The following is a 26,532-nucleotide window of genomic DNA, read 5'->3' on the forward strand; positions in this document are numbered from 1 at the left end:
TAGCAGGGTGAAAGGGCCAATATTTCTTAAAGATTTGCAGCCCAAGCAGTCTCTGATCTCATTGTTAATGATAGGAATTTTAAAAAGCCTCTTCCTTAAAACCAGTCAGTCCCACCCAAAGCCCTAATCCTAGGTACTGCAGACACTAATGCTATTTTTTCACTTTGAAATTAGAGTTTCTGTTTAATGCCTACAAAACAAAGGTAGTGTGGTGGAATGAGAAGAGCACCAAACTGGGCACTGCCACATTTGCCCTAACCTGATCTGACCAAGTCATTTAACTAGGTCTCACTGGTAACACTGGAAAACTGAGGCCGGTCCTTTCTCTTCTCCCAGAATGGTGTTGAGATAACAGCTAAGAATGCTCAAGGGGGCAGCTAGGTGGCTTAGTGGATAAAGCCACTGGTCTTGGATTCAGGAGGACCTGAGTTCAAACCCGGCCTCTCAGACACTTGACAATTACTAGCTGTGTGACCCTGGGCAAGTCACTTAACCCTCACTGCCCCACAAAAAAAAAGAAAAGAAAAAGAAAGCTCAAAAGCACTACACATAAGTCATGGAATAGGACTGAAATGAAAGGCCTTCAGAAACACCTATAAAGATGTAAACTCATTAGAATTAAAGCTTAATCTCCAGAGAGCTGTCCTACCAATAGTACTTGGGTTATGATGATTACTAGATGAGGTATACTGTTATTTTGTTTCTAACTATATAACAGGATAACTGTTCCAACAACTGGAGTCTTTTTAAGTCAATGTGTACATATATCCATTACTGTAGTGAATTCAGAACTTAGTAGGTGAAAATGTGGCTAATGTGCCCAGGAATTACTCTGAAATAGGGCCTAGGATCATGTTGACTCCACTTGAAAAATATGAGTTCTCTTTTCGAGGCTCCCCGGTGCTAATGACTTTACCTTCTCCTGTTCAGCATGCAATACTCTTGCCTGCGTGTTTTCAGTGGCTATTTGAAGGGTGCTATTCCTCTTCTCCATCAGCAGGTTACTCTGCTCCACATACCTATAAAATATAGGATTAGGTCCAGCAAACTGTGTGCACACACATAAGTCAAGCACAGGGTCAGAGTGATCCTAAACAATGCTATATAACAGACAGGAGGCATGAATGTTTGAAACCCCATTGGTGCAGACAATGTTCTCATTGTCATGCATACGCAAGCCTGTTTGATGTAGAGCCAGTTCACTGCACTATTACCTCTGACTGCGTTCAATCAGATCAGTAATCTTGTCATTTTGTTCTTCTATCCGATTTTTCTTCTCAAGGACCTCCTGCTTCAATTTTTCATTTTCCTAAGTTTGAAATATGGATATATACAATTTAACTCTTTCACAAATGAACAGCTTTAAGAGAAGCAACATATTTGAGTCAGCAGAAGCTGGTCTTATTTAGTCCACATTTTGAGGCAAGAAGCAACTGCAACTCACAACCACAGTCATGCTATTTAGAACCTCCCAGAGAGAGGGCCTGCACACAACTCCAGTAATTCAGCCCACCAACCCCATTTCACCTTCTACAGACCACTTGATTTTTCCAGGAAGATTAAGAAAGGGAGTCTAAGGGAGACAGTCCTATATGGTGTAGATGGCAAAAATGAAAAAAATGCAGTGGGATAAAAACGAGCTTGGGTACAAAAGGGAATTGGCACAAGGTCTGGTGTTCACGATACCACTCTCTAGTGAACAACAAGGGCACAAGTCCCAGCTGAAAGCAAGCTCCACTTCCTCTCAGCTGCAGAGGCACTCAATGCTTCTCCTTGGTTTTTCACATTCTACTGTACACTATAGTTATCTGCATATGGGTCTTATCTCCTTTATGAGACTGTAAGTTTGTTGCGGGCAGGAATCATGTATTGTGCTGATCCCATTCACATTTACTGTTAAGATCACTGTGTACTTCCCTCCAGCCTGAGTTTCCCCATTTATTCTACTCTCTTCTCCCTTCACGCTGTCCCTCCTCAAAAGTCTTTTCTTTCTGACCACTGCCTTCCCCCCCATCTACCCTCCCTTTTATCAGCATCACCCCCCACTTCTCTCCTTTCTATTTTCTTCCTCCCCTCTTACTTCCCTGTAAGGTAAGATAGATTTCTATACCCAACTGGGTATGTTATTTCCTCTTTGAACCAATTCTCATGAGAGTAATAGTTCAAGCATTGCCAGTGATGCCCCCACATATTCCCCTGCACTGTAAAAAGCTCTTTTGCACCTCTTTTATGTGGAATAATTTACCCATTCTACCTTTCCCTTCCCCCTTCTCACAGTGTATTCCCTTTTTTTCAGCCCTTAATTTTATTTTTTTGGATATCATCACATAATATTCAAAGCACATCCATGCCCTCTAAGTACACTCCTTGTAGCTGCCCTAAAAAAAAGAAAAAAATTCTTAGGAGTTAAAAAGTATCTTCTCTGGGGCAGCTAGGTGGCACAGTGGATAGAACACCAGTCCTGGAGTCAGGAGTACCTGAGTTCAAATCCGGCCTCAGACACTTAACACTTATTAGCTGTGTGACCCTGGGCAAGTCACTTAACCCCAAATATCTCACTTAAAAAAAAAAAGTATCTTCTCATGCAGGAATGTAAACAGTTTTACTGAATCCCTTATGATTTCTCTTTCCTATTTAATTTTTCTGCTTCTCTTTTGCAATATTTTTAGTTCCAAATTTTCTCCCTTCTTCCCTTCCCTCCCTCCCCAAAACAGCAAGCAATCTGATATAGGTTATATATGTACAATCACATTAAACATATTTCTGCATTAGTCATATTATGAAAGAAGAATCAGAACACAAGGGGAAAACCTCAAAAGAGAAAAAAACCAGCCAAAAAGTAGAAACAGAATGGTTCGATCTACATTCAGAATCCACAGTTCTTTTTTTTTGGATGTGGAGAACATTTTCTATCATGAGTTCTTTGGAACTGTATTGGATCACTGCACTGCTAAGAAGAACTAAGTCTATCACAGTTGATTATCACACAATGTTGCTGTTACTGTGTATAATGTTGTCCTGCTTCTGCTCACTTCACTCAGCATCAGTCCACTTAAGTCTTTCCAGGTTTTTTTGAAATCTGCCTGCTCATTATTTCTTCCCCACCCACCACTTTTTTTAAAATTTAGAGTTCCAAATTTTATCCCTCTATCATTCTTTCCCTCCCTACTCTCCCCCCTCCCCAAGGTTGTAAGCAATCAGTATAGGTTATACGTGTGCTTCTGCTTCTCTTGATTCTTGTGTTTGAATGTCAAATTTTCTATTCAGTGCTGGTCTTTTCATCAGGACTGCTTGGAAGGTCTCAATTTCATTCAATGTCCATTTTCCCCCTGAAGAATTATGTAAAGTTTTGCCGGGTAGGTAATTCTGGGTTGTAATCCTAGTTCCTTTGCCTTCTGGAATATAATATCCAAGTTTCATATAAAAGCTGCTAAATCTTGTGTTATATCTTGACTATTTAAATTGTTTCTTTCAGGCTGATTGTAATATTTTCTTCTTGATCTGGGACTCTGGAATTTGGCTATATAATATTTCTGGGAGTTTTCATTTTGGGATTTCTTTTAGGAGGTGATCAGTGGATTATTTCCATTTCTATTTTACCCTTGGGTTCTAGGATATCAGGGAAGTTTTCCTTGATAATTTCTTGAAATATGATATTTTAGTTCTTTTTTGATCATGGCTGGTTTTTCCCTTTTGTTCTGATTCTTCTTTTTTATTTATTATTTTTTTTTGCCGGGCAATGAGGGTTAAGTTACTTGCCTAGGGTCAAACAGCTAGTAAGTGTCAAGTGTTTGAGGCCAGATTTGAATTAAGGCACTCCTGAATCCAGTGCTGGTGCTTTATCCACTGTACCACGTAGCTGCCCCCTAAACTTTGTTTTAAAGTTGGGCTCTGCTTCCAGGGTGGAGGTGGCACTGTCCCAAGCTTCAGGTTTTTTTGTGCTTCTGTGTTCAGAGTAGTTCAGGGGAGTGTGGGGGAGTCTATAGCTTTCAGTTCTTCCAAAGTTGTAATATCTGAAGAGAGGTGTGGTCAGTTCTCCTGGACTGTGCTCTGGTCTCTGAGCAACCACAAGCACTCTTTTCAACCCTGGAACCGTAACCAGGGCCCTGCTCCTGCTAGTCCTCCTCCTTGCCCTGGGACTGTAAACTAGAACTGTGTATGGGCAATATAACAGAATACTGCACACAGTGCCAGGCAAAATATCCCCTGTATTTACTTTCCAATCAGTTTTCCAACCTTCTTACTGTCTGTGGGTTGCAGCCACCACCATAGCCTCCACCGAATGAGTTGCCCCCAAGGTTTGCTAAGGCTCAGCCTGTGCTGTTCCAGCCTGCCCAGGATTGCGCTCTCCACACTCACCTCTGTGAAAAAGACCTTTCTTGCCAACTTTCTAAGTTGTCTTAGGCTGGAAAATTGTTTCACCACATCCTTTTGTTGGTTCTGCCACTTCAGGATTTGTCTTGAGGTGTTATTTTAATGTTGTTTGGAGGGGATTTGGGGACAGCTCAGGAGAATCCTTACCTTTACTATGCCATCTTGGTTCTTCCCTCAGGGATAATGTATTATGTTTTGTATCCTTTGCAGAGCCTAGCTCACAGTACTAGCTGAGTGTATATCTGAAAAATCACTGAATCTACCTCTAGTGATCAGAGGGAAAGGCAGTTTTTCACTGTGGCTATTGTGAGACTTTAATCTCAACAAGTTAAATCATTGTGTGTAAATTATTGGTTTTTAAATTTTACTCAACCCAATGTGGTTTATACTTGCTACCTATTTGTGTGTTGTAGGTATACACAACTGATACATTCTGGGGAAATAGCACTTGAAAGGAAGCACTTCGTATAAAAAGCAAGATCAGTCTTACCTGAAGGATCCTTTGAATATTGCTCATAATCATACTTGTTTCCATGCTAACTGATAAGCTAGGAAGGAGCAAAGAGTTGCTAGTACTGTGCTTCTGCAATTCTTCCACCTTCAAAGGGAATATCAGAAGAGACTTTATTAAGAAGCATATAAGCTAGCATGATCCTCTAAAACTTGATAGTCTAGATACCTAACCACTTCTACATGACAATGATAAAGCAATCTCTAAGTAAATATCTCCTTGCCCAACTAAGAAAGAGTTTAGCTATACTGCTACTAAGTGCAATCCTGCTTTTCCATGATGCTGGAATCAGTTACAACTCAAATCAGGTGATACCACCTCCCCCTCCTCCCTCATGTTCTCTCCTTTACCCTCTGCAGAGTGACTCACCTTGGCAGCAAGATGGTCCATTTTATCAGCCACCTTGCTCACTGCCATTCGGATTTCGGTATTGTGCTGCCGAGCTTCAGTCATGAAAAATGAAGCAATATCAGCTGAGCCTAAAAATAAATATATTCCAATAAATCGAACAGTTTAAACAGAAGATTTGGAGCTAAAAGGAATTGGGGAAAGAAAAATTATCTCTTTATTAGTAATTGAGATATGTATGTGTGACATAATAGCTATAGAATAACACAGGTGCTGCCAAAGACTTGTGGAAAATTCCTTTAGAGGATAAAATTAAACTGCTTTCTCCTTTCTTCATCCTTCTGGAACCATGAGGTACAAAACATTCATCAAAAGATTGTGGGGGAAGCTAGGTGGCGCAGTGGATAGAACACTGGCCCTGGAGTCAGGAGTACTTGAGTTCAAATCCAGCCTCAGACACTTAACACTCACTAGCTGTGTGACCCTGGGCAAGTCACTTAACCCCAATTGCCTCACTAAAAAAAAAAAAAAAAAGATTGTGTGAGGGGGCGGCTAGGTGGCGCAGTAGATAAAGCACAGGCCCTGGATTCAGGAGCACCTGAGTTCAAATCCGGCCTCAGACACTTGACACTTACTAGCTGTGTGACCCTGGGCAAGTCACTTAACCCCCACTGCCACACACACACACACACAAAAAGATTGTGTGAAAACAAAAGATTGTGTGGACAGATACACAAGGACTACAATATTGTAAATCCAGATAACATGAAAAGTCAACTGAACTGAAAAAGACAATGAGCAATGTTGGTACTAAATCATTATGGTTAAAGCACACATTCTATTCGGTTAACAACAGTACACAAAAAAGTGTAAACTCACAGGTACCATCACTTGTAATCACTTTTACTTGGCTGTGTGTCACTGTTTGAAGGAATACATTTTTGTGTACGGTTTAGTGTTTACTAAGTAGGATCTGTTGTACTGAAATAAAACATATAAACTGAAAAACATCTGAATACAGATTCCTTGGGATCTTTTTGTCCATTGTCATTAGTCAGTCATAAACATTTATTAAGTACCTACTCTGTACCAGGCACTACACTAAGAAAAGAAAGACATCCCTGCCCTCAAGGAACTTACAGTCTAAAGGGGGAAGACAATACACAAAAAAGAGCTGAAAAGGGAGTGGAGGGGCTGACAAAGAAGTCCCAAAGAGTGCAGCTGGGAGGGAAATGAAGAGATGGTTGGCCTGGGCTCCCTCCTTAAGTGAAGGTTTTGGCATTCCTGGTTCAGTTAGCTAGGTGGTGCAATAAATACAGCACTGGGCCTGGAGTCAGGAAGATCTGAGTTCAAATTTGGCCTCAAACATTTACTAGCTGTGTAATCCTTGACAAGTCACTTAACCCATATTTGCCTCAGTCCCTCTCTATAAAATGGGGACACACTGGAGAAGAAAATGACAAACCACTCCAGTATTTTTGACAAGAAAACTCCATGGACAAAAAGTCCAAGGGGTCACACAGAGTTGGATAAGACAGAATGAATGAAGAACAACAATGAAGCTTGAAGAATGGCTTACAAATGGTTATATGTGAAAGGAAGAAATATTAATGCACTATAAGAAACAACAAATATCAAGAACTCAGAAAAATTTAAATGAGCTAATGCAGAGTAACATAAGCAGAATCAAAAGAACAATTTACACAGGACAATAATAATGTAAAAGAAATCAACAATGAGAGACATGAGAACTCTGATCAGTGTAAAAAACAAAGCCTCTTCCAGAGAATGAACCGATAACAGCATAATTGATAAATTGCCTGACATAGATTCAGGAAGAGTCATATTCCTCAGTTCAATCTGGCCTCAAACACTTAGGAGCTGTGTGACCCTGGGCAAGTCATTGAATCTTGTTTGCCTCAGTTTTCTCATCTGTAAAATGAGCTTGAGAAAGAAATGGCACATCGCCCCTGTATCTGTGCCACAAAAACCCAAACGGGATAATGAAGAATCAGGCACAATTGAAATAACTCAACAACAATCATTTCTTCCTGTGCTTTCTAATGTTTTTTTGTTCCGGAGGGCAGCTATGTGGCACAGTGGATAAAGCACTGGCCCTGGATTCAGGAGGACCTGAGTTCAAATCTGGCCTCAGACACTTGACACTTGCTAGCTGTGTGACCCTGGGCAAGTCACTTAAACCTCACTGCCCCACCACCCCCCACCCCCCAAAAGTTTTGAATTCTACTATTCCTTCACTCCCTTCCCTCCTCCCTCCCTGAGGCAGTGGGTAATTAGATATAGGTTATACAAAGGCAATTATGTGAAACATTACCATCATTTTGTACAAGAAAACTCAAATAAAAAAGTGAAAGAAATAAAGTGAAAAAAACCCAAACAAACCCCAAAGCCCTTTGGAGAACTGACAGTGAAAGATTCCTCTCTCCTCTCAAACAAGAGTGAATACTTATATAGTGTGCAAAGTGCTTCACATAGCTCACTGATCCTCACAACAATCTTGTGAATTAAGTCCTATTATCTCCATGCTTTGTTTGGGGGAAATAGAGGCTGACAGAAATTAAATAACATGTCCCAGGTCACATAACCTACAATCCTCTGATAAAGGATTTGGACTCGGGTCTTCCTGACTGCAGGTCTGGTGCTCTCTTCACTGCACCACCCAGCTGACCCCAGGTTCAGAATGTGGCACACATTATTTGAGATAGCTGGGAGGGAGATTTATCCCCATTCCTTACTGATATATGTGATTTAAGAGTATCCTTTTGTAGCTTCAGTAGATGATAATGAATTAAGTAGGTAGTGACAAGATGCAAAATATCTAATATTGTTAGAGGCTTATGGATCAAATTGTCTTCTCTACATTTATCATCCTATATGACTTACATCTTTGGACAGGACAGACCAATCAGGATGAAGGTCAGATACTCCAAATAGCTACTCTGGACTTGCTATGGACCAATCAGAGTGGTTAAAAGAGATGCTAAAGCAACTAAAATTTAACTATTCATAAATGATCAGTGTGTCTCAAAAATACCTCCCATAAAATGTCCATGTTATTTCCACAGATGTTACGGATACATCAAAAAAAAAAAATTTTTTTTTAAAGTGAGGCAATTGGGGTTAAGTGACTTGCCCAGGGTCACACAGCTAGTAAATGTTAAGTGTCTGAGGCAGGATTTGAACTCAGGTACTCCTGACTCCAGGGCCGGTGTTCTATCCACTGCGCCACCTAGCTGCCCCACTAGTAATACTTTTAAAGGGAACAATAACATTTTTATTTTTAAGTGCTTGAACAGAAAGCTATCAACATTCAAACATTTTTGCTTACTGTTTCATATACATTATAGTAATTTTGAGAGAGACAGAGAACAAATGGAGAGGGGCTGAAAAGATGCAGGGAATAAAGTAATCATGGTCAAGAAAATGTAAATTTCTCTTTTCACATCCAGAGATTGAAAAGTAGAAACAACAAGAATGAGTCAAAGAACAAGAAAAGCGTCATGGAGTTTGGGGGCTTTTTGTCCTTACCTTGAAAATGTGGAGCCTGAGAAAGTGGTCCTGGATACATGGGTCCCACAGGTTGTAGTTGGGAAGTGACTGGGGTAGCATTCTGGTGATAGGCACAGGCCTGCAGACCTGCATAGGGCTAAGAAACCTCAAGAGTTATAGGTGCATTTTGAAAATAACCACCTCCTTCCAGTCATGCTTTTCTCTGACTGACCAAGAAGACTAATCGATCAATCAACAGGTATTCATTCGTTAAGTGCCTATTATGTGCCAAGCATTATGCTAAGTCTTGAGGGTATATGTACAAAGAATAAAACAATCCTTGCTCACAATCAGCTGACATTCTAATGGGGGTGACAAGTACATTTAAAACATACACAACAATGTCCCAAAAGTCTCAGTACAGTTCTAATCAAACATATAGTGAATAAATGCAAATACAAAGTAGTTAAATACAAGGAAGCTTGGAAGAAAAGGGGAGAATTAGGAAAGGCCTCATGCAGAAGATGGTTCTTAAAAGGAGGAGGGGTGGGGCAGCTAGGTGGTGCAGTAGATAAAGCACCAACCCTGGACTCAGGAGGACCTGAGTTCAAATCCAGCCTTAGACACTTGACACCAGCTGTGTGACCCTGGGCAAGTCACTTAACCCTCATTGCCCCCACCCCAATTATTTTTTTGTTTTGTTTTGTTTTTGGTAAGGCAATTGGGGTTAAGTGACTTGCCTAGGGTCACACAGCTAGTAAGTGTTAAGTGTCTGAGGCTGGATTTGAATTCAGGTCCTCCTGACTCCAGGGCTGGTGCTCTATCCACTGTGCCACCTAGCTACCCGTACCCCAATTATTATTAAAAGGAAGAGAGGGCCTCTATGAGGTGGTGGTGAGGACTGAGTGCATCCCAAGCAGGAAAATGGCCATTATGTAAAGCCACAGAGAAAGGAGATAGAGTGTTCTGAATGAGGAACACAGAGAAGTCAATCCACCTAGGAACACAGGGCAGGACAGGAGGTGGAGTAATGAGGTTGAGGACATGTCATTAAATGCTTTAAAAGTGCAACAGATGGGGCAGCTAGGTGGGGCAGTGGATAGAGCACTGGGCCTGGAATCAAGAGTACCTGAGTTCAAATCTGACCTTAGACACTTAACACTTACTAGCTGTGTGACCCTGGTCAAGTCACTTAACTCCAACTGCCTCACTAAAAAAAAGAAAAAGAAAAAGTGCAACAGAGGAATTCATCCAAATCCACCAGAGTTGGAAAAGTTGAGAAGTCACAAGGTCAGATTTGTGTTTTGGCAATAGTATATGTTTGACAGGAGGGTGGTAAGACTCGAGGCAAGGAGATCAAATGGGGGATTTTGCAATGATCTAAGCAAGAGGTCATGAGTGCTTGAACTAAGATGGGAGCTTTGAGAGTGGAGAAGATGGATCAGATAGCTAGACTGTGACATGAGGCCATTACTACTGTGAGAGCCTGATATTTCAGAGGTGGATGCGATCATCAACACTAGAGTTATATTACAGTGAAAGCCGGCAGCATGTCTACTCTGGTGAGTAGTTCTAAATAGGAAAACTGTAATCATGCTGAGAAAGAGAGATTCTTCAGCATCCTTCCTAGCGTTCCATAACATGTTTTAAAGTAAGCTGTATAACAATTTGTGAACTTCTGTACCACTAGGCATGGCGATTTCTAAAAATGATTTAGTTGTATGAATGTATTTGGCTTACATTATGGTAAAGGCATAATTACTGACTAGGATCCCAAATTAAATCTGCCAATTTTCAAAGTGGTAGATCTGCCTCTCTGTACTTAATCTTCTTCATATCAAGAGGCTGACACAGAATCTCCCAGTAAAAGCTGATTACTTGGTTTCAGGCTATTATCCCCTTTCCTATTCTAAGCTACTCCATTACCCACACCCAAGTCAGGCAACATCCCAAAATGCTGTTGACAAGCCCCTAAATTGCTGGGCACTCTTAACCTGAAAAGAGGGATGAGGACAACAGTTCACAGAAGTGTCTCTTGAAAAGGTACCTTAGAAGCCCAGAGCATGCCAACTATACCTTCCATATTGAGGCCCCCTAACTAGCCATCGCTCTGCCAGTCTTTGCTGTTTGTTGTGGAAGAAAAAAAAACCAAGAACATAGACAAAGACTATATGGAAACAAAAACAACTGCCTACCTTTTGCCTAAGAAAGTATTACAGAGGGGAAGCTAGGTGGCACAGTGGATAGAGCACCAACCCTGGAGTAAGGAGTACCTGAGTTCAAATGCGGCCTCAGACACTTAACACTTGCTAGCTGTGTGACCCTGGGCAAGTCACTTAACCCCCATTGCCTCACTTAAAAAAAAAAAAAAGTATTACAGAATAAAGGAGGAGAATAATTGGGGGCTGATAATTATTCTTGCCATGACTCACTTGTAGGTTACAAGGATAAAATGAAATGTTTGTGATGGTGTATTATAACTGCTATGCCAAGCCACTGATGTACTACATTAAAATTTTTTTTATTAAAAAAAAAAGTACTATAGAGTGACCAACAAAGGCAAAGACAGATTTAACCAGAATGGAATTAAATTATCAAAAAATTCCTAATGTATCCTTATCAATGTTAATACCTGAAAGGACTGAGTATTTCCAGGCAGATTTGAGTGGGACTGGATAGTTGCAACTGGCATTAAGGCAGCAGAGGGCGCTTGGATCCCAGGCATTGATTGCTGAGGTGCTAAAATAAAACAAGATTTTCATTTTTACCTATCTCTTTGACACCCAGGTGGATACTACAGTTTGACTGGCAGCTTGTATATACTATCATATTTCTCAGCACTGAAAACTGTGTATGAGCCCATCCTCTCAAGCCTTGCAGTTCTACAATGAGCGAGAACAAGGCTGAGTGCTGTTTCATGCCAGGCACTCAGTCCTACAATCAGGGTCAACTCTGGGAGATAATTCCGCTGTGTGGAGGTTCCTAACACTGTGGAAGCCACAGAACTTATTAATTTGTGAAGAGGAAGTGAGTAGAGCCATTGAGTTTCCTTTTTAAGCCATGCTCAAGGAATAAAACTGACATGGCTCTATAAAGGTTTCATTGATCTAATTCACATACTCTGGAGCTACAGAAATCTCTTACTTGGTGACATCCTTGGCCGAGGTGGTGCGTGGGCTGGCTCAGGAGAGGGATGGATGGATGCAGTCATCATGTGCTGACCTGTCCCTCGTAGGGCATTCAGATCCTAAGGCAGGCACATAAGGCTTAGTTATTCAGGAGGGGGCAGGGGACAAAAATGTTTATGCTGCACAGGATCATCCTACAAGTAGAAGGCTCATACCCTCTACTATACAGGATGTCCTGAAAGTCTTAGTGCTATTTAAAGCTTGCTTAAAAGCAAGCCCTGTGTTTATTCCTCAGTAGACAGATAACAGGAAAGCTAATAAGAAAGAAATCTATGGAAATTGGGCTCATGGGTCTTATCAGTCTATTTGTGAACTTATACATGCAAACTATAGTGAATCATTAGTAAACACAAGCAAAATTTCAAATATTATGAATTGCTGATCTTCCTTCATATGAATTGTTCATTTTTGCTCTGTTGGGATAATCTTGTCCAAATCAGCAGGTCAGCCACCTATGCTGGGTGAAATAGTTCGTCCCCATAGAATACGGGTAAGCAAACCTAAAGAACTGTATAGCACTGCCCCCCACTTCCTACTCCCACAGCATCTGTGGGTACTCAGTGAATATTAGATAATGACCATAACTCTTTAAGATGCTCATTTTATCTTTCCTTTAATAAGAACTAGGCTGGGCCAGGTAGGTAGCGTAGTGGATAAAGCACTGGCCTTGGATTCAGGAGGACCTGAGTTCAAATCTGACCTCAGATACTTGACATTTACTAGCTGTGTGACCTTGGGCAAGTCACGTAACCCTCATTGCCCTATGAAAAAACCAAAAACCAAAAAAACCAAACAAACAAAAAATAAGAACTAGGCTGCTCTCTAACAAGTGCATTGGAAGCAGTGGTATCTCCTCATACATATATCTTATCACACACCTCTATCGATAACAGACCCACCTGAGATAGTGGTTTGATGGAAAAAAATGTAGAAAAGGGAAATCTGATATGAAATTAATAAGATTAAGTGTAAAAGTCCTACCCATGAGTTCAAAGAATCAAACGCACAAGTACATGACTAGGAGAGACTAGGATAGACAACAGATTGGGGAACTAGAAACTCAGTGTGAGTCAACAGAGTGACTTGGAAACCAAATGAGCCAATGTGAACTAAGACCACATGAAGTTAGGAATATTGTGTATCTCAAAGGAGTCTATGGTCCTGTTGTATTAGAGCTGACCTAGGCAGATCACATCCTGAGTACTCTGTTCAGTTCTTTGTACCATGTTTTACAGGGACAATGGAAAGCTGGAGCATATCCAGGGCAGGGTAACCAGGACAGTAAGGGAATTGGAGACCTACCTTATGATAGCCCAGTGGAGGAAGAGGGATGGGGAACATGACAGCTAAGTATTTGAAGAGTTATATATAAAAAAGGTATTAACCTTGTTCTGCTTGGTTACAGCAAAAAGAACAAGGAGTAATGGATGTAGGGAAGTAGACTTCAGCTCCACATAAGGAATAATCTCCTAAAAATTTGAGCTACCCAAAAGTGGAATCAGATACTCTGAGAAGAAGTAGGTTCACTATCACCGAAGAGTCTTTGAATGGAGGATGCTGCACGGTTAGTCAATAGCATTTCTTAAATGCTTACTATATGCCAGGCAGTATGCTAAATGCTAGGGATTAAAAAACAACAACCCTCCCCCCTACGAAAGCAGTCCTTGACCTTAAGGAGCCAATACTGTAATGAAGAAAGCAACATGCAAATAATGAGGTTTATACAAGATATATCAAGTAGATGGAAGATAAACTCAGAGAGAAGGCACGAGCTGCAGGAGGTGGGGGGGGCAGGAAATGTCTCTTGTAAAAAGTTGGATTCAAGATGTCTTTTTAAAAAATTTGTTTTAAATTCTGAACTTAGATGTAAAAAAAAATAAAGGACCATTTCTATATATATACAGCAGTACACAAAAAAGTGATTCCATATGAAATCATGAATCTCTATATTGTTTGCTTTTATTTATTTATTCATTCATTCATTCATTCATTCATTCATTCATTCATTTATTTATTTTGGTGAGGCAATTGGGGTTAAGTGACTTGCCCAGGGTCACACAGCTAGTAAGTGTTAAGAGTCTGAGGCCGGATTTGAACTCAGGTACTCCTGAATCTGTTTGCTTTTAAAAAAAAAACTCACGGGGGCAGCTAGGTGGCACAGTGGATAAAGCACCGGCCCTGGATTCAGGAGGACCTGAGTTCAAATCCAGCCTCAGACACTTGACACTTACTAGCTGTGTGACCCTGGGCAAGTCACTTAACTCTCATTGCCCTGCAAAAAACCAAAACAGAACAAAACAACAACTATATAGTAAATTCTAAATGTTACTTTAAAAACTATGTGCTTCCTCAGTATCAACAACATGATGTGTTGATCAACTGTGACAGACTTGATTCTTCTCAGCAATACAATGGTCCAAGATAGTTCCAAAGGACTCATGATGGAAAATGCTCTCCAAATCCAGAGAAAAAGAACTATGGAATCTAGATGCAGAGTGAATAATACTATTTCTATTTTTTTTTATTTTTCTTTTTTAAGGTTTGTCCTTTTGCTCTTCTCTCACAGCATGACTAATGCAGAAATATGTTTAATGTGGTTATACATCTATAACCTATATCAGATTGCTTGCTGTTTTGGGGAAGAAGAAAAATTTGAAACTAGAAATCTTATAAAAACAAATGTTGAAAACTATCTCTACATGTAACTGGAAAATAATAAAATACTCTTATTAAAAAAAATTTCAATCACCAAGACCAGAATATTTAAAAAAAACACTATATGCTTCCTTCTAATTTCTGTTTGTTATTTGTGTGACCAACAAGTCACTCAAACTCTGTCTCAGTTTTCTTTTTCTTTCTTTTATTTGGTGGAGCAATTGGGGTTAAGTGACTTCCCCAGGGTCACACAGCTAGTAAGTGTCAAGTGTCTGAGGCCGGATGTGAACTCAGGTAGTCCTGAATCCAGGGCCGGTGCTTTATCCACTGTGCCACCTAGCTGCCCCTCAGTTTTCTTAACTATAAAATGGGGATAATGTTGTGAGAAGAAAATTACATGTTTGTACCTGGTACATAGTACATCCTATATAAAAATGTTTATTCCCTTCTGTTCCCCTTTTCTTCTGTGCATTTGAAAAAATATTTATTCCCCTCACTCCTCAATTTAACCCTAAGGATGTCATTATGGGGCAGCTAGGTGACACAATGGACAAAGCACCACCTCTGGACCCAGGGGGATCAGAGCTAAAACTTTGCCTCAGACACAAGACAGTCACCCACTGTACGACCCCAGGCCATGTCCCCCAACTCCAATTTTTTATAGTTCTCTAGGGTCTTGTATTTGAAAGTCAAATTTGCCATTCAGTTCAGGTCTTTTCATCACAAATATCTGAAAATCTTCTTTTTCATTAAAGTCCCATTTTTTCCACTGAAAGATTATGCTGAGTTTTGCTGGGTAGGTTATCCTCGGTTGTAATCCCATTTCCTTTGCCCTCTGGAATATCATATTCCATGACCTCTGGTCCTTTAATATAGAAGCTGCTAGATCTTGTGCTATCCTGACTGGGGCTCCACAGTACTTGAATTCTTTCTTTTTGGCAGCTTGCAATATTTTCTCCTTGACCTGAGAGCTCTGGAATTTGGCTATAAAATTCCTAGGAGTTTTCCTTTTGGGATCTCTTTCTGGAGGTGATATGTAGATTCTTTCAATTTCTATTTTAGCTTCTGCTTCTAGAATTTCAGGGCAATTTTCCCTGAGAATATCTTGGAAGATGGTGTCTAAACTCTTTCCTTGATCATGGTTTTCAGGTAGACCAATAATTTTCAAATGATCTCTCCTGGACCTATTTTCCAGGTCAGCAGTTTTTCCCAGAAGATATTTCACATTGTACTCTATTTTTTTATTCATTTGGATTTGCTTTATTGTGTCTTAGTTTCTCATAAAGTAACTGGATTCCATTTGTTCAATCCTCATTCTCAGGCAATTATTTTCATCAGAGAGCTTTTCCATTTGGCTTTTCAAGCTGTTGACTTTTTTCTCATGTCTTTCCTGCATCACCCTCATTTCTCTTTCCATTTTTTCCTCTACCTCTCTAACTTTATCTTCAAAGTCCTTTTTGAGCACCTCTATGGCCTGAGACCAATTCATATTTTTCTTGGAAGCTTTAAATTGAGGAGTGAGGGGAATGCACTGGGGGAGGGGGAAGGACAGAGGTGAAATCCTACACGAAAGAAACAGGAAAAGGCTTATGGAGTGGGGGAAAAGATGAAAGAGGAGCAAGGCAGTAAATGAATTTTACACTCATCAGAAAAGGCTCAAAGACCTTAAACTCATCAGAGTTGGCTCAAGGAGGGACTAACACACACACCCAACTGGGTGGACTAATCTATTTAATCTGGCCAGTAAATGAGCCTAACACTCATCAGAATTGGCTCAAAGACCTCAATCTCTGGGCAGCTAACTGGCACAGTGGATAGAGTACTGGCCCTGGAGTCAGGAGTACCTGAGTTCAAATCCATCCTCAGACACTTAACACTCACTAGCTGTGTGACCCTGGGCAAGTCACTTAACCCCAACTGCCTCACTAAAAAAAAAAAAAACACAAAAAACAAAACAAACAAACAAATAAAAAAAGACCTCAATCTCCTTAGAACTGGCTTGAGGAAGGAATAATGTACACACTCAATTGAGTGGAGTAATCTCTCTAAACCTGTAGGAAAATAGGAGGGGAAGGGGATAAGGAGAAAGGGGCAAAAGAAGGAAGGGCAGAGTGGGGGAGGGGATAGACAGAAGCAAATCCCTTTTGAATCGTGATAGGATGAAAGAAGATGGATAATAGAATAAATATCATGGGGAAGGGAATAGGATGGAAGGGAAAGAGTTAACAATAGTAATCAAGAAAAAGAGAAAAGGGGGAAAATTGTACAGAAAATATGCACAGGAAGGTGGGTTAGCGGTACCAAACCTGGAGCTTTACTATAAAGCGGCAGTCATCAAAACTATCTGGTACTGGCTAAGAAATAGAGTGGAGGATCAATGGAATAGGCTAGGCACAGGAAACACAGTAGTAAATGACACTAGTAATGTAGTGTTTGATAAACTCAAAGACTCCAGCTACTGGGATAGGAACTTAGTATTTGACAAAAACTGCTGGGAAAACTGGAAGATAGTATAGCAGAAATTAGGCATAGACCAACATCTTACACCTTATACTAAAATAAGGTCAAAATGGATACATGATTTAGACATAAGAGGTGATACCATAGGAAAATTAGGAGAGAAAAGAATAGTCTACCTTTCAGATCTTTGGAAAGGAAAACAGTTTATGACCAAACAAGAGATAGAGAATATTATAAAATGCAAAATGGATGATTTTGATTACATTAAATTAAAAAGTTTTTGTACAAACAGAAGCAATGCATCCAAAATTAGAAGGGAGGCAGAAAGTTGGGAAACAATTTTTATGACCAGTACTTCTGATAAAGGCCTCATTTATAAAATATAATAGGGAACTAAATCAAATTTATAAGAATCCAAGTCATTCCCCAATTGAGAAATGGTCAAAGGATATGAACAGGCTGTTTTCTTTTTTTTGTTTGTTTTTGTTTTTTAGTGAGGCAATTGGGGTTAAGTGACTTGCCCAGGGTCACACAGCTAGTAAGTGTTAAGTGTCTGAGGCCGGATTTGAACTCAGGTACTCCTGACTCTAGGGCCGGTGCTTTATCCACTGTGCCACCTAGCCACCCCAACAGGCTATTTTCTGATGAAGAAATCAAAGCTATCTATTCCCATATGAAAAAATGCTCTAAATCACTAATGATTAGAGAGATGCAAATTAAAACAGCTCTGAGGTACCACCTGACACCTATTAGATTGAAGTTGTTCATACCCTTTGACTCAGCAATACCACTTTGGGGTCTTTTTCCCAAAGAGATCATGGAAAGGGGAGAAGGACTCACAAGTACAAAGATATTTATAGCTGCTCTTTATGTGGTGGCAAGGAATTGGAAGTTGAGGGGATGCCCATCAATTGGGGAATGGCTGGACAAGTTGTGGTATATGAATGTAATGGAATACTATTGTGCTGTAAGAAACAATGAGCAGGAGGAGTTCAGTGAAACCTGGAGGGTCTTGCATGAACTGATGATGAGTGAGATGAGCAGAACCAGAAGAACATTATACACAGTATCATCAACATTGTGTGTTGACCTACTGTGATGGACTATATTCTTCTCACCAATGCAATGGTACAGAAGAGTTCCAGGGAACTCATGATGCAGGAGGATCTCCAAATCCAGGGGAAAAAAAAAAAAGAACTGTGGAGTATAGATGCTGAATGAACCATACTATTTCTTTTGCTTTTGGTGCTGTTGTATTTCTATTTTGAGGTTTTTCTTCATTGCTCTGATTTTTCTCTTATAACATGACTAATGCAGAAATATGTTTAATGTTATTATACACACACACACACACACACACAGAATCTATATCAGATTACCTGCTGTCTAGGGAAGGGGGGAGGGAGGGGAGGGAGGGAGAAAAATCTGAAAATCAACAAAAGTTGAGAACTATCTTTACATGTAACGGGAAAAAAAAATAAAATACTTTATAAAAAAAACCAAAACCAAAAAAACCAAACCAAACAAAAACTAAAACTAAAAGAAAGAAAAAACCCTTGCAGCAAGTAAGAATAATTAAACAAAAATCTATATAGTGACCATGTCCAAAACTGTATGTTTCTTTATTTACCTTGAATTGATCACTTCTCTGTCAGGAGTGGAATAACATGCTTCATTGTAACACGGTTGTTTATTGCACTGATCAAAGTTCTTGAGTCTTTCAACAAAACTGCTGGAAAGTCTTCTATTCAAGTAAAGTCCATTCCACCATCCCCATCCCTACTCACACCCAGTAGGATTATATCCACTTTTGCAGGGTAAATATTCTTGGTTGTTTAGGCTCTCTCTCTCTCTCTTTTGTCTTCTGGAATATTGTATTCCAAGATCTGCTGTTTAAGTAAAAGCTGCTAGGTCTCATATAATCCTGCTAATTTGTAGTATTTTTTCTTTGATGTGGGAGCTCACAATTTTGGTGATGGTGTTAATGAGACTTTTTCTTTTGGGGATCCTTTAAGGAAGTGATTAGAGGGTTCTATCTTCACTTTGTCATCTCATTCCAATAGACCAGGGCACTTTTTCATTTATGATTTCTTGAAATATAATGTGCAAGTTTCTTTCCTATAGTTTTTAGAGAGTCCAAAAATTCTTAAATTATCTCTCCTTGTTTTTTGAGATCAGGTATCTGACATTTTTGTCTGTTTTTTCTATCTTTTGGTTTTCTTCTAATATTTCTTGCTGCCATTGATTTCTGTTTGTTCTATTCTAGTTGTCAGGGAGCCCATTACTGTTTACCATTTCCTCTACTGAGCTACTGATTGTCTTTCCAATTCTTTTCTTTAGAGCTTTACATTTTTATCTTTCATTTCTTCTAGTTATTCACATAGTCCTTGTGGAAAATCAATTTTTTTCCTTTGAATCTCTGATTGCAATTGTTATAGAGTCCCTCTTTTGGGGGAATCTCTAGATCTATAATAGCTTTAAAAACTAGTGGGGGGTATAGCTAGGTGGCGCAGTGGATAGAGCACTGGCCCTGGAGTCAGGAGGACCTGAGTTCAAACCCAGCCTCAGACACTTAACACTCACTAGCTGTGTGACCCTGGGCAAGTCACTTAACCCCCACTGCCCTGCAAAAAAAACAAAAACAAAACAACAACAACAACAAAAACTAGTCAGGGTCTTCTTTGGTTTATTCTTTTCTCCAGGTTTAGTTCATAAACTGGGGCTCTGTAGGCTCTTCCCCTTCTTGTGCTTTTGGGTGGGGTCAACAATATTGACCTGTTTGGTCTCAGCTAGGGTCTCCTGAGTTCCTGTGCTGACCTCTACCTCCTGAGGTTAGGCCTCCTCTGGACTTCTGACATTCAGAGCACTGGATCTTCAGGGCCCTTTATGGCATTTCAGGATACAGTATTGGACACTCACTGTGCTTGGGGTCAAAGTGCTGCTGTGCTGGACTGGTTCCTACTTTTCTCCTGGGCTTCCAAGACCTGGGATTTTCTGACCACCCTGGGTTTTCTCAGAGGAGCCCTCTGTATCTGCTGTCTCCAAACATAAATCCCCAGTCTACATGTTTTTGTTTTGTTTTTTTCTTTTTAGTGAGGCAATTGGGGTTAATTGACTTGTCTAGGATCACACAGCTAGTAAGTGTATGTTAAGTGTCTGAGGCCGGATTTGAACTCAGGTACTCCTGACTCCAGGGCCGGTGCTCTATCCACTGCGCCACCTAGCTGCCCCGCTACACGTTTTTTCTGAACCACTTCTGGTGGAAGTGGGTAGCTACCAGCTTGGCTAACTGGCTACTCAGTTGGTACTGACTTTGTTGGTGGCCCCCTTTTCTATTGCCTCTAGGCTTCTGGCTAACTTTCTGTGAGATTCTGGGGTTGAAGAAGTCATTTATTGCAGTTTCTTGTTGGATTTCTTGATCATTATTCTGTCTGGTGCCAATTTCCAGTTTTTTGGTAGAGGATACTAGATTGTCTGATTCTTCTTTAGATAGTCACCTTGTTCAGAAGTCTCTAAGATAATCAGGCCAGGCAAATTAGGAGGTAGAAGTGAGGAAGAAGAGCATTACAGGCCTGGGAGACAGCCAATGCAAAGCCAAAGAGGTGGGAGCTAGAATGTCATGTGTGAAGAGCAGCAAGTGGGCCAGTGTGTGAGAAGGAGAGGGAAGCATAAGAAGACTTAGAAGAAAGGAAAGACCCAGGTCCTTATGGCCTCTGAATGTCAGATGGAGGACTTTCTATTTGATTCTGGAAACAACTGAAGCCCACTCAAGTTTACTGAGCTGGGGTTGGGGGAGGGAGCTGCACTTGGCACAATCATTCTGTCATCTGAGGAGGACAGAGGTGGGTGTGGTGGTCCAGAGAGGGGAAATGAGGGCCTGAGTTGGGGGTGGTTGTGTGAGCTGAGAAAAGGGCGGTGTATAAGAGAGACATAAAGGAAAAAGTAACAAGAAGATGTGATAACACGTTGGCTGTGGGGAGGAAGTTCTAGTCAAGCATGGAGTGGGCCAGATGACTTCTGAGGGCCCTTTTGACCCTAAGATTCAGCCTTTCTATAAATGTGCTTGTGACCACGTTGGCCATTTCTTATGCTTAGAGAAATGGGGCGGGGGAAGTGGCAGCTTCACGACTGCTGCAAACAGGAATTCATGCTCACAGAGGAACCCCATAAAATACTGTGTGCAGATGTGTGATCTGCTAATGTCAGCACTTCATTGCTGCTTAGAGGCGGAAATCCCTGGTGCCTTTGAAATTATTCCAGCCCCACCCAAGCACTCTCCCACAACCAAACTAATACACTAAGCATTGGCCCAGACACAGGCCAAAAACTCTCATATAATTGAGAAGATGGTCTTCTCCGACCAGCTGGAGGAGCTGGGATATTTTAGTTAGAATATATCTTCCAAGTAGTAAAAGAAGAGTTGAAACTAATTCCATTTACAATGATTCTCAAGGTTCACCTCTTGCTTTGGTTCAACACACACTTACTGAAACCTTTACCAAGTGCAAGGCTCTGAGTCAGGTGCTAGAATTAGAGTGTGGCACAAATGGATCCAATCAGAGGACCTGGGTTCAAATTTCACCTTTGATGATTACAATTCGTATCACCTTGGACAAATCACTTAATCTGCCTGGGCCTTGATTTCCTCATCTACAAAATAAGAGGACTTGACTAGCTGGCTAGTCAAGATTCTAGATCTATGATCCTGTGATTCATGCCTGCCCCCAAATAAGAAAAACGTAACACAGAATAAAATGAAGCAAAAGGAGATAAGGATTTTAGGGAAATGTGTGGCAGGCTTTTGAGAGACATAGGTAGGGGGCTAGGAGAACAGACAAGGTGGCACCTGAACCGAACCTTAAAGGAGAGAATATTTGGTGGGCAGAAATTAGGATATTCAATCTAACCACAGACAAGAAAGCTTGGTGGGAAGAGATGGCAAGTTAAAGTCAGATAACAGAAAGGAGTTCAGTCTGAATGGAATGTAGCATGCATGTAAGAGCTGTAGAACTATTTCAGCTGACTAGCCTAATTTGGGGGGACTAATCTGACTGGGGTACTTAATCTGAGACTTTTGACTCACTGGCTGGCTATCTGACTACTATTAATTTAATATAGGCCACTTATAAAGTTCTACCACACTGCTCTCAAATTGATAAGCAAAAGATTAAGAAGCCTCTTAACTAAATATTCAAAGCAGAGTTTATTTATGAGATACAATTTTGAATTAAGAATACAGGGTATATTATAAAATGCAAAATGGATGATTTTGATTACGTTAAATTAAAAAATTTTTGTACAAACAGAAGCAATGCATCCAAAATTAGAAAGGAGGCAGAAAGCTGGGAAACAATTTTTGTGGCCAGTACTTCTGATAAAGGCCTCATCTCTAAAATATACAGAGAACTAAATCAAATTTATAAGAATCCAAGTCATTCCCCAATTGAGAAATGGTCCAAGGATATGAACAGGCAGTTTTCTGATAAAGAAACCAAAGCTATCTATTCCCATATGAAAAAATGCTCTAAATCACTATTGATTAGAGAGATGCACATTAAAACAACTCTGAGGTACCACCTGACACCTATCAGATTGGCTAAAATGACAAAAAAGGAAAATAATAAATGTTGGAGAGGCTGTGGGAAAATTGGAACACTAATGCATTGTTGGTGGAGCTGTGAACTGATCCAACCATTCTGGAGAGCAATTTGGAATTATGTCCAAAGGGCGATAAAGCTGTGCATACCCTTTGACCCAGCAATACCACTTTTGGGTCTTTTCCCCAAAGAAATCATGGAAAGGGGAAAGGGACCCACATGTACAAAAATATTTATAGCTGCTCTTTATGTGGTGGCAAGGAATTGGAAGTTGAGGGGATGCCCATCAATTGGGGAATGGCTGGACAAGTTGTGGTATATGAATGTAATGGAATACTATTGTGCTGTAAGAAACAATGAGCAGGAGGAGTTCAGTGAAACCTGGAGGGTCTTGCATGGGCTGATGATGAGTGAGATGAGCAGAACCAGAAGAACATTGTACACATTATCATCAACATTGAGTGTTGATCTACTGTGATGGACTATATTCTCACCAATGCAATGGTACAGAAGAGTTCCAGGGAACTCATGATAGAAGAGGATCTCCAAATCCAAGAAAAAAAAAAGAACTGAGGAGTATAGATGCTGAATGAACCATTAAAATAGTTCTTTTGTTTTTGGTGCTGTTGTTTTTTCTATTTTGAGGTTTTTCATCATTGCTCTGATTTTTCTCTTATAACATGACTAATGCAGAAATAGGATTAATGTTATTATGTGTATACATATAACCTATATCAGATTACCTGCTGTCTAGGGGAGGGGGGAGGGAGGGGAAGGAGGGAGAAAAATCTGAAATTGGAAAGCTTGTATAAACAAAAGTTGAAAACTATCTTTACATGTAACAGAAAAAATAAACAAATAAATAAAGAGTGGGGAAAAAAAAGAATACAGGGAAATAAAATGTACAACCTGACTACATTCAGGCCTTTCCACCTGAAAGCACTGGTACTTTTTTAATACAATAAGGGCTGTTGCCGCCTCTTGCCTTAGGGTATGTTCCACTTTCTCTGCTCAGCTACTTTCTAACTAGGAGCCCCTTTCACTTTGTAAATCCCCCTGCTTCTAATTTTCCTCTCCTTACTGCCACCTGAACCCCTGTGTTTCTCTCTCACCAACCTCTCCTTCTGTTCTCCTAGTGCTCCAGTCTTTCTGCACTCTTAATCTTCGCTTTCTCCAGCCTGTACCTGTGCTGCCCGCTTCTGTGCTCTCTGCTGCCCCCTGTTCTGTCTGTCTGCTTCTTGAGTCTGCCCTCTTGTCAGCCGCCTTAATCTTGTCTGCTGGCCTCCCTTTCCTTCTCCCAGTCTAACTCCCAGGTCTATATATATTTTCCTTTTCTCCACTCACATCTTGGGGCTTTTTGCGCCCCCACACCCACCAAGCTAATTTGCCAGCCAGGGCTGCAGCTGCAGGGAGGGGATGCTCAGGTGTCTCCTGAGTACCACACCCAGGGCTCCAGGGGGCCGTGCCCCCTGCTGTGCACCCGGGGACCTCTGCATGGGGTATGGCAGAGGCTGGCCTGGATGAGCCCTGGATCTCTGGGATAGATCCAATCAGGTCGGAGGGAACTGGGGGCATTTTTTCCCCCAGCTGTCTGACCTGGCTTTTCATACAGCCCACAGGCTTTTTGGCTCAGCTAAAGCAGAAGGGGAGGGGCACTAGCTCCTCCCACACAGAAGAGACCCTGAGGGCCTAAGGCTTTTTAATCTCAGCCCAAAGGTAGGGTCCCCAAATCAAAATAAATTTCCACGGAGCCAAACATTCAATCAGGATAGAAAACTTGGTAGAAATCGGATTATAGAGGGCTAAGTGTTTTATACTACAAGCATATGAGAACACTGAGAGTTTTTGAATAGGGAAGTGATATAGTCAAAATCTTTGCATTAAGGAAGATTATTTGGCAGCTCTATGAATGTTGGACTGAAGAAAGACCAGAAAGCCACTCAAGAAGTCTAGGAGTTTTAGCCCCACATGCAGACTAATCAGGGAAGAAATTGATAAGAGCCTTGAAACAAAGTCCATTAAAAACAACTGAAACGAAATAAAACAAAACAAAAACCCAATTCCTTTTAGCAGAATCTTAACTGCCGAATGAGCAATATTTATTTTTTAAAAGCAGTCCCTCTGATACTTTTCTTCCTCAGCAGTGAGCATTACATTCTTTCTCCACAATTTACTGAACACAATTATAGTTTCAGTTTGATCTTTAGTAATGTAACAAATTGTTAGAGAACAGTGGAAGAAATTGCATTTCCCAAAGTGGAAAATCAGTCATCTTCAGGGATATTGCAAAGAACTAATTGAGGGTTAAATTCACTCCTTAAACTGCCTAGCTAATAGGAAGCTTTTCCTCTTGTGTATATTCATCAACAAAAATAGGGCAGCTAGGTGGCTCAGTGGATAAAGCACCAGCCCTGGATTCAACAGGAGGACCTGAGTTCAAATCCAACTTCAGAGACTTGACACTTACTAGCTGTGTGACCCTGGGCAAGTCACTTAACCCTCATTGCCCCACAAAACAAAAGAAAACAAAAATACTAAGCACATCTGAAAGAGATGCTTAATCACACTGTGCAAGATGTTGCCAAAGAGGTCCCCTAAGCAAAAAGCCTTTATTGGGGCCAGAGCCAACAGTAGCTCATGTTTCATTTAGCCCTGGTTTCCTAGAGCCTTAAGCCCCTAGATTTGTACAACTATCCTCTAGCACAGAAGAGCTAAGAGGACATACCTCAATCTCGGGATCACTGGAGTCTAGATGGGGAGGAACAATGGGTAGCATGGGCTGTCCCATTTTAGCCATCCTGGAGATCAGCTTAGCTTTGGTCACATCAGGATTCTACAGAAAGAAAAGAAAAGTCCTAAAATTAACTGTTTTTGATATGGACCCAGGGCACCTCAGAAGTTTTCTGGGGTAAATCAAAGAACCTTCTCCTAGAGAGACAAGGACAGACACACCTAAAGAGATAATTGGTACCAGATCCGGTTAGAGTTTAGCTCCAGGACCACCACCCTTCATTCCAGTCTCTCCCACCCCTCGGGGGAGATAAGATTAGGTGCAACTGCTGAATTTGTGGCGTGAGGGGTGGGGAGAGATGGCTGGAGAGATCCAGAGCCACACCTCATCCAAATTCCCCCCAGCTACCTCCAGTGGGGGGATGGTCCTCCCCCAATAAGGGAACTTTCCATAGTCAGAAGATCACCTCTTGGGACCACCATCAGTTCTTTATAAAAGTACCTGCTTGTCTACTGCTGGAGCAGAAAGGTATCTCAGAGAGCTACGCCTCTGTGCCATGCCTTCTCCCCAATGAGAAGAAATCCAAGGACTTCTCTCTTGGTTCCCTTTCCCTAGCACCTAAATAAACTGTTATTTTATTCTAATTGGATTTATGTGCAAAAGGGTGTCATTCTTTAAAGAGGAATTCCTAAGAATCCCTATCCCAAAACCCCATTATTTTCCCCATAACAGTTTTCATGTGATTTGTTGCCACTATTTTCTTATGCTGATTATAAATCACCATGCTGCCTTATTCTCTTTAAGGATACACAATTTCTCTATCACCCATTTCGAAATATGTAAACAGATTAGATCATTGGTTTCCAGACTCTCAAGATCCTTGGAATTTAGTCTCTAACTTAGAAGTTATCAAAACCAGAGTGGGTCACCATCAGAAGCAGGGAATGGATGAAACCAAACCCATTGTACACCCTGGTAGAAGTGAAGGCATTCAGAAATCTTTAGTCTTGGGAGAGGATACAATGGGAAGCCACTCTGAACTGGGAGTGACTGAGATCAAGGAAGACAGCAGTGAAGCAGAGAAACAGAAATATGCCGGACCCAATTTAACTACTTGTTTGAAAACCTAAGATTATGCTTCATTATCTCCTTGAATGT

General features: G+C 40.8%; 1 protein-coding gene across 3 annotated transcripts in view; it reads right to left on the reverse strand.

The window, feature by feature from the left end:
* Nucleotides 1-26,532, reverse strand: part of FKBP15 (FKBP prolyl isomerase family member 15) — a 99,199-nt gene that overhangs the window by 25,741 nt on the left and 46,926 nt on the right. For 2 of the 3 annotated variants that reach the window (XM_043988609.1, XM_043988610.1), the window contains exons 12-19: nucleotides 25,369-25,476; nucleotides 11,888-11,990; nucleotides 11,376-11,482; nucleotides 8,783-8,900; nucleotides 5,255-5,364; nucleotides 4,865-4,972; nucleotides 1,215-1,309; nucleotides 917-1,019 (exon numbers count right to left, since the gene is read on the reverse strand). In XM_043988609.1, coding sequence (XP_043844544.1) covers nucleotides 917-1,019; nucleotides 1,215-1,309; nucleotides 4,865-4,972; nucleotides 5,255-5,364; nucleotides 8,783-8,900; nucleotides 11,376-11,482; nucleotides 11,888-11,990; nucleotides 25,369-25,476 — 852 coding nt within the window. The remainder of the gene's footprint in view (nucleotides 1-916; nucleotides 1,020-1,214; nucleotides 1,310-4,864; nucleotides 4,973-5,254; nucleotides 5,365-8,782; nucleotides 8,901-11,375; nucleotides 11,483-11,887; nucleotides 11,991-25,368; nucleotides 25,477-26,532) is intronic. The other variant, XM_043988611.1, reaches the window with a different exon arrangement.

The sequence above is a fragment of the Dromiciops gliroides genome, chromosome 2 (assembly GCF_019393635.1).
Source record: "Dromiciops gliroides isolate mDroGli1 chromosome 2, mDroGli1.pri, whole genome shotgun sequence".
NCBI classification, from domain to species: Eukaryota; Metazoa; Chordata; class Mammalia; order Microbiotheria; family Microbiotheriidae; genus Dromiciops; species Dromiciops gliroides.